The sequence below is a fragment of the Passer montanus genome, unplaced genomic scaffold (genome assembly GCF_014805655.1).
Source record: "Passer montanus isolate IOZ18808 unplaced genomic scaffold, ASM1480565v1 scaffold13, whole genome shotgun sequence".
Taxonomy (NCBI): domain Eukaryota; kingdom Metazoa; phylum Chordata; class Aves; order Passeriformes; family Passeridae; genus Passer; species Passer montanus.
Genome location: NW_024359832.1, coordinates 10,985,572 through 10,998,009, shown reverse-complemented (window position 1 = coordinate 10,998,009; position 12,438 = coordinate 10,985,572). Strand labels below are relative to the sequence as shown.

The 12,438-nt window shown below is 36.1% G+C and overlaps 1 protein-coding gene across 1 annotated transcript in view; it reads right to left on the bottom strand.

Moving 5' to 3' along the window:
- DHX15 (DEAH-box helicase 15) overlaps positions 1-12,438 on the bottom strand; it is a 45,236-nt gene that overhangs the window by 20,506 nt on the left and 12,292 nt on the right. The window contains exons 5-8 of the mRNA XM_039698741.1: positions 7,308-7,475; positions 3,400-3,486; positions 1,265-1,414; positions 995-1,103 (exon numbers count right to left, since the gene is read on the bottom strand). Of these exons, the coding sequence (XP_039554675.1) occupies positions 995-1,103; positions 1,265-1,414; positions 3,400-3,486; positions 7,308-7,475 (514 nt within the window). The remainder of the gene's footprint in view (positions 1-994; positions 1,104-1,264; positions 1,415-3,399; positions 3,487-7,307; positions 7,476-12,438) is intronic.

The following is a 12,438-nucleotide window of genomic DNA, read 5'->3' as shown; positions in this document are numbered from 1 at the left end:
TAGGTATCTTTTTTTTTTTTTCGGTTCTCCATTCACTAGCATCCAAATGCAAAACTGTTGCCAAATCCAGCAATACACACCAAGCTTGAATGAATGGGGGCGGCAGGGAGGGAACACTTAGAAAAGCTTTAAAATTAATCCCAAGCTTTGAATATTTGAAGATTACTGCTTTTCAAACAGCAGTGGCAGTGTGAAATATTAAATACCAGTAATACCACTTTTCCCTTGCTCCATACTAAATAAATCAATAGTCCTAAAATTTCAGCCATGTCAACACTAGATACCTACAGTCTTTCAGAAAGCCAGTAAGAATGTTCTCTTTATCTTACATTCCCCAGCCAGTATTAACCCACAAAACCAAAATTAAATTAATCAAAAGCCTAGCTTTCTGCTATCATACATATTACACAGAACAAAGAATTTAACAGTTCTGTAGAACTATTTAAAAACTTACAGAGTAGGTCAGATTTTTATTTTAGGGGAAAAAACAACCAATTCAGCTATTTATACATGACTGATTTATATTTTTGATTAGCAGTATCACCCACTTATTTCTGAAGCATATACGAACATTTAACACTTAGAAGAAAGATACATAAAAACTACACTTAGAACCAAATCATGCATTCAGCTTTAAAAAATGCCGGCCCATTTTATTTACAAACAGATGTTAATTGATTGCACAATTAGAATGTGCAATCAAGGTGATAAATAAAAAACATCAAATAACAGACTCTGTAATGCCAAAAATTCTCTCTTATTCTCTGAAGACAAGGGACTTTTAGTAGCTTCCTTGGTTTCACTAAAAGCTCTTACACAGAAAGAAAAAACTTGCTTGGATATGACACAGAGCACTAAATTTCAGGATAAACAAAAGACAATTCCTTACAGATTACAATAAAAAACCAGAAAAAAACAATGAGAGAATTTATTCCATGTTGTCATTATATAAAGTAGTCATAAAAATAAAGATTGTAAAGATGGAAAGAGATACCTGGAGGATCCATAAAATCAAAGTGCACCAAATCATCTATACCAAGCTTCTTGAGCTGTAATACTACAGATCCTAAGTTAGACCTCAAAATTTCAGGGTATGTGTTGTCCTGGGGGGATGAGGGGGGAAAAAAAAAAAGAAAATTTGTAACACTTCTTCAGACACTTTATACTACAGAAGTATTCAATTTCTTGTTTTCTTTAATACCACAGCACTCAACAATGTGAATCAGACATTCTTACAAACACAATGTAAAAACCACACTCTTACCTGCATTTCAGTTTTGTAGGCTTTCTCTGTATAAAGCCTGAAGCACTTGCCTGGCCGAGTACGACCAGCACGGCCAGCCCGCTGCTGGGCAGACGCTTTACTGATGGCAGTCACCAGCAGAGACTCCACTCTGATACGAGGATTGTACACCTATTGCAAAGTGGAGGCAGAGCAGGACAGAAGGTAAAAGAATAAACAGTGTTCACGGATAGGACAACTACCCAAACTGCTTAAAATTTATTTTTAAACACAGTTTCTGCACAAGTTGTACGTATCTGAAAAGGAAAAAAAAAGAACTGGCTAAAAAAGACTCTGGAGAGCTTCAAATACAACTGCCTAGAGAACAGCACTTTTTATTCATCTGTTAACAGCAACTCCTGCCAGGCTCCCTGTTCTTAAATGTATTTTTAGATAAGATTTTCATGGCAAATGGAATGTGTCCAATTTGTTCTACAGAGCGCTAAACAGTCATGGTGCTTTAAAAATCCCATAAAAATGTTGTCTTGATGTAACTACTGATGTCTTAAGTTTTAGCTTTCATATTTTTCAGTTTCTGTACTGCTTTAGAGTGTAACTTCATATAAAGTATTAGCAAGTTCTTGTCACAGTTTAGTTAGATAAAACAATTCTTTTCCAGCCTGAGAACGAAGGACACCGTTTTGGACCAAAAAAGTGTAAACAATGGTGAATTGAAGAAAGCAATTTGGGAAGATGGGACTTCATAACCTAAAGCCAATTAATAACCAAAGACAATTAACCCCAATATGTAAATGGACCAAAACCTATGAAAGTGTCAAAACTCAGACCAGGCATCCACCTTGGGTAGAGCCACGGCCAGGCTCTTGTACTGCACAAGGCGTATGCTTTGAAGGCCTTTTAACAAATACCTACATTATTCCTTTATAACACTGTCTAGCCTCTGTTCCAGGTAGCTTCTCTAGGCATCACTACAAGCTTGAATAATCAGATTCAAGATCAGAAAAATCTAACATTAAGGTTTCATGTTAGGCATCACTACAAGCTTGAATAATCAGATTCAAGATCAGAAAAATCTAACCTAACAAGGTTTCATGCAACTGTAAAGATCAGGCTTGATAGCAAAACTGTATTTCAAGGGTACATGCAGACTATCACAGTACAAAAGATCTGCTGGTATTTAGTGTAAAACCTCCACTGCAGTCATATCTGAACAGCAGCCCTGCCACTGCAACAGGGCTCATGGAAAGGATACACTGAAAACAAAGGCAGTAGTCAAACAGTAGTTTCAGCTGAAGACATTTTCAGTCCATGTTTTAAGACCTTTCTGGTACGATTCAGTATCATACATACAGAAACCTTAGTTCTTACACTAGAAGGAAACCTTCTGTAGAAAGAACTATTTGTGAAAAAAGTTCACCCTTAATGGTGATTGAAATTTGTGCATAAAAATACACTGGCTGTACTCACATTCTGCTGTGTGTCTGTCTTGTTTTGCAAAAGTTAAAAAGGCTGAAAATGTGTACCACTACTGAAGGAAAAGACTAAGAAACCAACTTATAAAGTTAGTGAAAAAAACAAATGAAGTCAGTGACATTCATATTTTATTTTATGTAGTTACTGGGTTGACTGTAGGAAAGCTACCTCAGTTCCTGTGAACACCCTATGATGTTCCAAGAACCACAATACAAGCTTGATTACAATCTCCAAGGCTGCAACAGTACATGATAAATACTGACATGAAACAGCAGGGATCATTTCTTCTCATTTTAGTGCTGGAGTTTTCTACAGTGACTTAAAAGAAGAGAGGGCTTCTAGAACAACTTTTATTTACTTTCATATAATTCATTTTCCTTGAGTGTCCTCAAGCACAGACTAACAGTACAAAACTGCCCTTCCTAAAGTATCTAGAAAAAACTATATTCCAAGTCAAACACCAAATCCTCACACTTATTTTTTTTAAATTATTCTATCTAAAGTTTGCAGACTAAGAGCAACCTGTAAAAATAATAAATTAAAAACAAAATAAATCCAAACTAATCAAGTTCAAGATTTTAACTGTAAAAAAACCTGTCAGTGTTTGCAAAGGGAAGAGAAGCCTGAGCAAACCAGATTCCATCACCTTTCCTACTATAAAGAGAAAAAAAACCAGTACCTACCTTCTGTTTTGCAAAGCCAGGATCAATCACAAACACTACGCCATCTATTGTCAATGATGTCTCAGCAATGTTAGTGGACACCACAACCTGTCAAAAAAAAAACAACCAAAACCCAAACAACTAAATTAAACTACTTGCTCCTAAAGATGAAGAATTGGGCTCCAATTCTGTCTCTACACAAACTTTCAGTAAACTTTCCATCACTCAATCACTACCAGAGCTGCTCTCCAACACTTTCACAGGATGATCTGAACTCAACAAGAGGAACTTCTAGTGAAAAGAAAGCAGTTTTCATCCACTGTTTTTTGCTCCCTATGGGTCTATTAACAACATAACAAATGTTAGTTGTGAAAAAGAAGAGCAAAAATTTAACTTAGGAAACCACTACTCAAATTTTTTTTCTCACATCTCTGGTACAAAATGACAAGTTATACTGGTACCCTTTAACATAATGTATTAATTCTAGATTTTTACCTTTTTCTGAAAGCCTGAACATGGTAAACTGGTTAAATAATATGAAATTGAAAGTTGCATATATTACCAGCACAGTATTTTTTTTACCTGGCTTGAAATAAAGCTGTTACCAACACATTCCAGCTAAAATTGTGAACAATATTATTTAATTTCTACTGTCTACCAGATATTTGAACACCTTTACATATCTTTACTGTTACATTCTTAGCCTTTCAGAAGGTTAAGTCACATGCAACAATTAAAGCAAAGGTGACTATCAAGAGTTCCAAGGCTTGATTTACCACCATTTAGATTTTTATGTCCAGAGATGCAGTGTAACAAGCTATGGATAAGATACCATTAGCTCTCATCCCAACAGTGACCACACTCAATCAGGTTATTACACATTATTATCTCAGAAAAGATCCAAAACCTACTCAGCACTTCATTCAAAGTGCTTACCCTTCACTTCCTAATTTCAGAGCATTTTGTCATTACAGCATTCAGTAATGTATGTCAAGGATTCAGTTTATCAATTCGAACTGCAGAGACCACTAATATTTAGTTCAGAATTACACAGAGGTCAGTGACTGCTGATTTCCCTTCCTGCTTGCTGATCACTTTGCCAGTCAGCTACCTTTCACACTCAGCTTGCCTCTTCTTGAGGTCTAAGCTTAACCAAATACTACAATATATTGAAAGCAGTACTTTCGGAAAAACACTGACAATTATTTTGGAATTACAGTGTTTCACCCTAAAATGATGTGCTACTTAGAATTCCTCAAACATATAGAAAATACTGTACACATTCACAGGTGACCTGCACAAATTAGTCAGGAGATAACAAGTGCAAGTCAGTGCAAAATCTCAATACATCTTCATTAAAAATTTCTAAGGCATTACATATACAAATTAAACTCATACAGTCACATTAGAAGTCTAGGCAATCCACATTTAGCTTGCTGCTATAGAGCATATCTCATTTAAGCTTTGTGTTTCTCTGTTTCTGCACATGTACAGCACCATCCACACCCAGATTCTTCAAATACTAATTACAGAGCAAAACCAAAAGGTTTTTATCCTGCAAATTTTAACATCTGATTTCTATTAGGACACTTCAATATCAGGAGCTCAGTACAGTTCGTGCGCTTAATCCACAGTGGTACAGCAATTTAATCTGTACCTGAATTCACTTAATCTATAGCAGAACTTTGCTAAGGTAGAAGGAAAACAGTTATTTACACAGTGGATTCTCTTGCACATACAGATATCATCTGTTAATGCCACACCGCTTGAAAAATGACAGTGACTGACTGTAAAAAAAGAAGCTCTAAAAAAGGCTGAAGAAATTATAATATCTTTCAAGTCTAAATCAAAGTACAAAGTTACTTGAACATCAAACAATTGAAATTAGCACTTAACTATATAAAATAATGAATTAGAATTAACCTTAGCTATAGTTTTGCAGTTTCTGAGATTAATTTAAAAACTTTGTTTTGAATATTAAAACAAATAGTATCTACCTCTAAAAACAGATCTGTACTGCATATGTATTAACTAGTAATACTCAAGACTGCTGAAACAGAAACTAGAACGCAGTTTGAAAAGGAGATAAGATGACAAGGAGCCTTTAACATAGGACAAAAGAAACTTTGTCATCTTCATCTTCCTCAATTAAAAAAATCATTCTTACTAGTTAATCAGAGTATTTGTCTGTAATCTTAAGCCTTCTCGCAATAATAGCTGCTTTGTTAGCTCAAAGAGGACAAAGAAGTGCAAAGTTGTGAAGCTGCATGATTACCAGCTGTTACCATCATTACTGCAGCAAAATGCCCCACTATTCCAGCATCTCTCATTCCATGACGTTAAAGCTCAGGAGATACTTAGCTACTGCAAGCACTTCACTTACACTTGTATGACCATTAGAGCCTTTGAAAGGATTCAGATCACCTGCTGGCTCCCTCCTCAGCAGTGCTAAAATCTAGGTTCAACTCCCACAAAGGACTGGATGAAAACAGGTATTTTCTTAAATAGACAGGCACAGCACCACAGTTTTACTTTACATACCTTGATCACTAAGACTAACTAAAACTAAACCAACATTTAAAAAAATTACAGCACAGATGCACTTTCACTCATAGTTGGATTTGTTATGGAGAAAACAAGTAAAGCCAGAATATTTCAACCAAAGAGGAAAAGTAACTTCATAGGTCCAAGTCTGTTGCCTACATGCTGTGCCTGCTTTTCCCTATAGCAGACATCTTTAGGGCATAACTTCTGTAGTAAAACAGCTGCTACACCAAGACTGTCTTCCTCTCAGAGACTGGTACTGGCTCCATCACTCCAACATAACAAAAACTACATTCTGCACTTGTTATCCTCTTATGCAGAAAACAAAAACCTGCCTATTCTGAAGGGCATAGTTTTAAACATGAGTGAAAATTTAATTAAATACATAGCTATCACTTATTACTTAAAAGCAATTTCATTCATGTAAGTCATTTGCAAATACAATTTTGTTGCAGCATTAGTTTCATGATTTGAGACTTGAATGCTTTCTGCAATCAACTTCAGCAGGAAGAGAAAGATAATTTCACTAAATTTAATAAGTGATTTATTGTTCCAGAATACTAGAAAGTTGTCACTAGTATTATACATGCATTGTACTGCACAAAAACAAAAATAATCAAGGAACAAACCCTGCCTAGAGCACACAGTATGATTCAGCTTTGACCTTCAAAATCTTAGCTTTGTGACTGCCAGCTCTGCAGAGCAGAAGTTTAGTTTTAGGAAGCTTTAATATGACTCTCTTCTAAAAAAACACATAGCTTCTACTATTGATTATTGGAGCATTGACATAATTTTATGAAGAACATTCACTGTGTCATTTCAAGTTTTTCAGTTTCTCAATCGATTTTGCCTAATGAAAGAACCTAAATTCCTCATTTATTACTACAAAAATACAAACCTTGAACTTCAACATATTTGTTTTAACTTGCACCCTCTCATAAACCTTAAGAAACAGATAAAACCTGCCTGACAATCTACCCCTAAGAGACAGCTCGAATTGTCTCAAAAAAGAAAACATAAAAAAAGGGGGAAAAAAGCACATCTCACAATAATTACTTACAGAAAAAATCCCAACCTCCACATAAATATATTTCACATAAGAAACTTAAATTAATGCCATTTTGATTCAAATCAAACTGTTACCACAACATCCTGGCCCTATATAGATGAATGACAGAACTTTGATTTGTACTGAGAGACAAATTTCAAATTATGTAAAAATTCTAATGTGATAAAATACTGCATTTTTAAGGCTTCATAAAAAAAACCCTTTGTACTTTTTGCTGTAGAAATATATTTAAAGGAGCTGAAAGTCATATTTCATGGCCCATGCAAGTATGAGTAGCTACCTACAGAACAGGATACTAACACAGCTTAGTATTTACCTTTCGTCCTATTGCTCCATTTTGCTTTTTCGGTGGGGGAGGTTCAAATATTCTTTGCTGTTGCTGTGGAGGAAGGGTGGAATACAATGGAATGATTTTTATGTCACCAACTTCAGGACCCAAGTCATCAATTTCACGTTTTATCCTCTTGCAGGCTTCATCAATCTCCTGAAAAACAAAAATACTGGTTACAAGAGAACTCCATGAAAAAGGAAGCATATTTAGAGCGCTTATGACAATTAGATTAAGTATATACCCTGAAGAACAATCACAATAACTTCTACTTTAAAAAATAAAAAATCAATCAAGGTGCTTACTGAATCTGCAATCAAATTTCCACAATACTTCAAGACGTTTCAGCTTCTATACTCTAATGAACAGCATAATTTGCATTCAACATCCTTTTTCTTTTAGTCATGTTTCCTAATTAAATCTCTACAAATTGTACTAAAATTGAAATCTCTCACCCTGGAATACTAAACTGCACTCATGACCTTTTCAATTTTCACAATCTGAAGGAAATTGATGTGCAAGATATTTAAAATAAGCCAATTAAGCTTTAATGTCACGTATCACTAATGCAATTATATGGAAGATTTGCTTCATTGTACCTAATGAGAACAAACACCTTTACAGTATAAACACGGATACTCAAAACCAAACCTCTCAATCTTTGGCTTCAGATCTTACTTTAAAATTAACTGAAATCCCATTTAAGCTTAAGAAAAAAGTCAGTGAAATACTCTGAAGATGAAAGATGTTTTATGCTTTTTTCTACCATAGTATTTTCTAGCTAATTTTCTGCTTACCATACAAAACAGTTCACCACAGGCCAATTGTTCTAAGTTAATTTCATTTTCAAACTACTACATTCAAGCCAGCTAGGTGACCAATAGTTATGACAAGATCCAAGGAAAACTGGATCTCACACAAATTAAGATTAACGAGTAATACCATCCATTATCTTGAACTTAAAGATCACATCAGAGCCTTCGCTAGTGCAACCAAGGAACACACTGACCAACTATCCATCTTCCACCTGAACCACTGAGGGGAAAATAAAGTCATGACAAAAAGCAAGAGCAGGCAAAAGAAAAAAAATTTACTACAACAGTCTCTGAGAAAAGAGGGGAGACCTCCCTTAACACATTCACTGCCCTGAAGCTGAAGTGATACTTTAGACCCTAAAGCAAATATATGGAACTGGTAACCTACAGGCTCTGTAAAATGACTGCTTTCAACTGTGATCTGAAAGGCAAAAGTAGTCTCCCTCTTAGAAATCATAAATTCAGGTAGATCTACACCAAATCTGGGCCATTCACTTGTTTTCAAAGAGACATTTAAATTCTTCTCAGCACAAATGCATTGAGTATGCTTTAAAGAAGCACAGACAACACTTCTGTAATTGATCAGTGTTTACAATTAACATAACCATGGCAAAAGCCAATTCAGCATTGGATAAGCACTGGCATATCCAATTCAGGATATTCTATGATTCTAACTGTATGCAGAACTACACACAGATGATGGCCAAAACTGGTATCCCCAAGTACACGAGACAGAAGGACTATGTGTAGCAATAACAGTTTCAAAGTGTTAAGGATACCTTTGAGTGTTCAAGATTTGTTTGCATCACTTGAAGATATCTCAATGCAGAAATACGACACATATAGTTTAAGGCACAATCCTATATTTAATCCTTTAAAGATTCAGGAAGACTAATTCAATCGTCTCACTTTATTCAAGTATGAAAGGCTTCTTAAAAACAAACAAACCATACACCTTTAAATATTTGCACACCATCTACTCCAAACAAATTCATTATAAAATCCCTTCCTGGAATGAAGATTATTGCAACAATCTGCACAGAAGACGACACTTCTTCTCAGGCAGAACAAGAATGAACTTGGATTGTATTTGGATTATGCCTGAAAAACTCCTCAAAGCCCTGAACTACCACGCTGAGTATCTGAGATAGCGGGTAAGGGGGTAAAGGAAGTAGGAACAGACACAGGATAAAAGGACCCACACAGACCTATGATGCCCAGTGCATCAGCACAAGGACCTGCTTCAGAATTAAAGAACAGAACAGGCCTAACACACAGAAAGTATGAGACTTTTGGCAATGCTGAAGTTACTAGATTGATCCTAGTTCTTCACAAACAATACTTCTTATGACTAGTACTTGCAAAATACTTCTCAGTAAAATAATATTCAATGAACTTGCCCATTGATACACTCATGCTAAAAAAAGGTGACTACCAAAAGGTAAATAACAAAGAAGGCCACAAAAAGAGGAAAGATTACACTAGCATTCACTCATTTTTCTCAAGCTGCAAGTGTCACAACACACCTGCACTGCACAAAACCCAGTAATCAGACTTGTCCCAGACAGCCATCTTAAGTACTTTAAAGTTTCCAGAAACTTCCTCTTGATCCTATCAAAATAAACTTAAAATACACTGGCAGCTACAGTTAACCTGCAACACTATGGAAACTAGAATCAAGCAGCAGTTAAGAACTTCTGAGTACTACACTCTGAACATTAACATGGAGTCCTCAACATTCTTCCACACCATCAGCCCCTTAGGTGATTTTCCTTGGAAAAGCGTCCAAAACAACGACAATCAGTAAAGAGAATTTATTTCTTTTTATATGTACTAGTGATCAATGAGGTAATGGGGTGGTGAATATTTTTCAACCAGGAAAAACAGTCACCTCAACAGCCAAGTGACAGTAAACAATTTTTATTTTGAACCTACAGCAAAGTAAAAATAGCTTAAAAAAGAAAAAAAAAACAACTCCAATCTGGAAAATAATTTTATCAAAATTGTTATTAAATCAAATTTAAGCTAATTGAAATGCTCTTCCTTCCAACAAATCGGTGTGATTAAGACTGATTCTAGACAAAAACCTGAGCAGGCTGCTTTGTTTTCAAATAGCTGGTGGGCAACAGGCAATCTTTAGAATATCTGTCAAATTAGGTGAATTTAATTCAGGAGTTTAAATATCAGTAAGCAATTCTAAGACCCAAAAAGCTTCAGGATTTTAACATCAACTTCTATTTGTGCAAGATCTACGTCTGTATGGGAATCAATACTTAGCACTGTATTGTTTAGAAAACAAAGCAAGACCAGGGTGCACAGTTTCCCTTCAATTTATTAGTAACAGTAGTGCAGCCACTGATATTTTTACAGAACAGCAAGTAGGTTACTTTACACCTCCTGAATCTAACAGGAATTTTACTCCATCTTGAATCACTTTTCCAAAGAAAAGGTAGGCTAATGGCTAGTTCCTAAAAAACACCCCAAACCACCTGGATTAACCAACTTTTACTCCTCTCACCAAAGCTGTGTTTGTTCTGAGCAGCTAGAAAAGGTCCACCATAAAGGAAAAGGTCCACCAGCACAGAAGCAAACTTTTGCATATGAAGCCTGTCAACAAAACAAATGAATCCTGAACTCTCAGAATGCCAGGACTGAAGCCATGACGACTGCAAGTTCCCCCGTGGCTTAACATCAAGAGTACCACTTAAATCTTCATCCCACCACCATCCTTGATAAATACTAGTATGCATCAAGTATACTAGTAAATACTTACCAGACTGAAAGCATGAACAGGACTTTGTTCATGTCCTCAACAAAGTATTACTAAGCAATACTCAGCAATACTCGCTTTTTTTCCTAAAGAAAATATAACTTACAAAAGACTTATTACTAAAAATCTTCCAGGTATGACTTTTAAAGACTGTCTGTGCCAGTTCCTGGTTCCTCAGGCTCTGTGTCAAAACACATAGCAAAGAGAAACTTGGAAGTAATCGAACCAACAAGCCAACACCTTATCAGCTGCCTCCAATAACACATTTCTACTGCTCTGTATCATCTCACTACTTCAATACCTAACATACCCTAGCTCTGCATCAAAAACTAAGGATTTGAATGTATTATTAGCAGTTCATCTAAAAGGAGCTGTATAAAATTAATCACACAAGAGACTGATTTTGCCTATTATGCACATTACTTTTTTCTGCTGTTGAAAATGAAGTCTTTATTACATGTTCAAGCTGAATGCTCAGTAGAAATTCCCTTCCATTACTTTTCTTGATGGCATTTTTGCAGTCAAAAGTAAGGTGTTCATACTGGAGACCACGAACAACAGGAAAGTATTACAGAAGCAGTTGCAAATCTTATTGAGTTAGTGCACCATGTCTTTAAGAGGCAAGTTTGTGCTGAAAAAAATACATGATTCTTACTAGCTCCATGCAATGGTGGGCAAAAAAGCCCCCCAAAAATCAAAAGAAACGCAGAATGACAAGCAGTGCAGTTCACAGAATCACAGAACAAGAGGTTGGAAGGAACCTCAAGAAACATCTAATCCAACCTGTCTGGTCAAAAACACAGTCTAGGAAAGATGGCCCAACACTCTGTCCAGCTGAATCCTACATGTCCAATGTTGTGGAAGACACCACTTCCTCTGGGAATTTATTACAATGGTTGATTATTCCCATTGTGAAAAATTTTCCTCTTTTGTCTAACCACAATCTCATCAAGATTAATTTTTATCCATTACCCCTCATCTTCTCATTTGGGTCCTTATAAAAAGGGAGTCTCCTCGTTAAGTTGTAGCCACACTTTAAATACTGGCTCATTATGATGAGATCTACCCTGAGCCTTCTTTTCCCAAGGCTGAACAAACCCAGTCCCCTTAGCATTTGAAAATATTTGCAGCCTCAAGTTACTGACTTACACTGCTCTTGCAAACCTAGCCATCCTTGCCTTCTGTTTGTGTGCTAGACTCATCCGTACTGCCATGGAGAAGGTACAGTGAAATTACACTTACTAAACAGCAGTTACTGAATGATGGACCATGAGCTACCCTAAGCTAAAGTGATTCCACTGCCAGCATGCAGGCAACTCACAGGCCAGAGTGGTCTAGGCAAGCAACCAGTGAACCTGCTGGCCAGGCTCCACTCAATCGTAAGGTCAAAGTTGCATCCAATCTTTACAGAAACCTCTTCTACAAAAAGATGGTGACTAGTGATGTCACTCAAGCACATTCAATGGCACAGTATGAGCACTTGGCATGCAAAACAGAGTTCAGTGATTTTGTAAACTTGGTCCTTGGGAACATT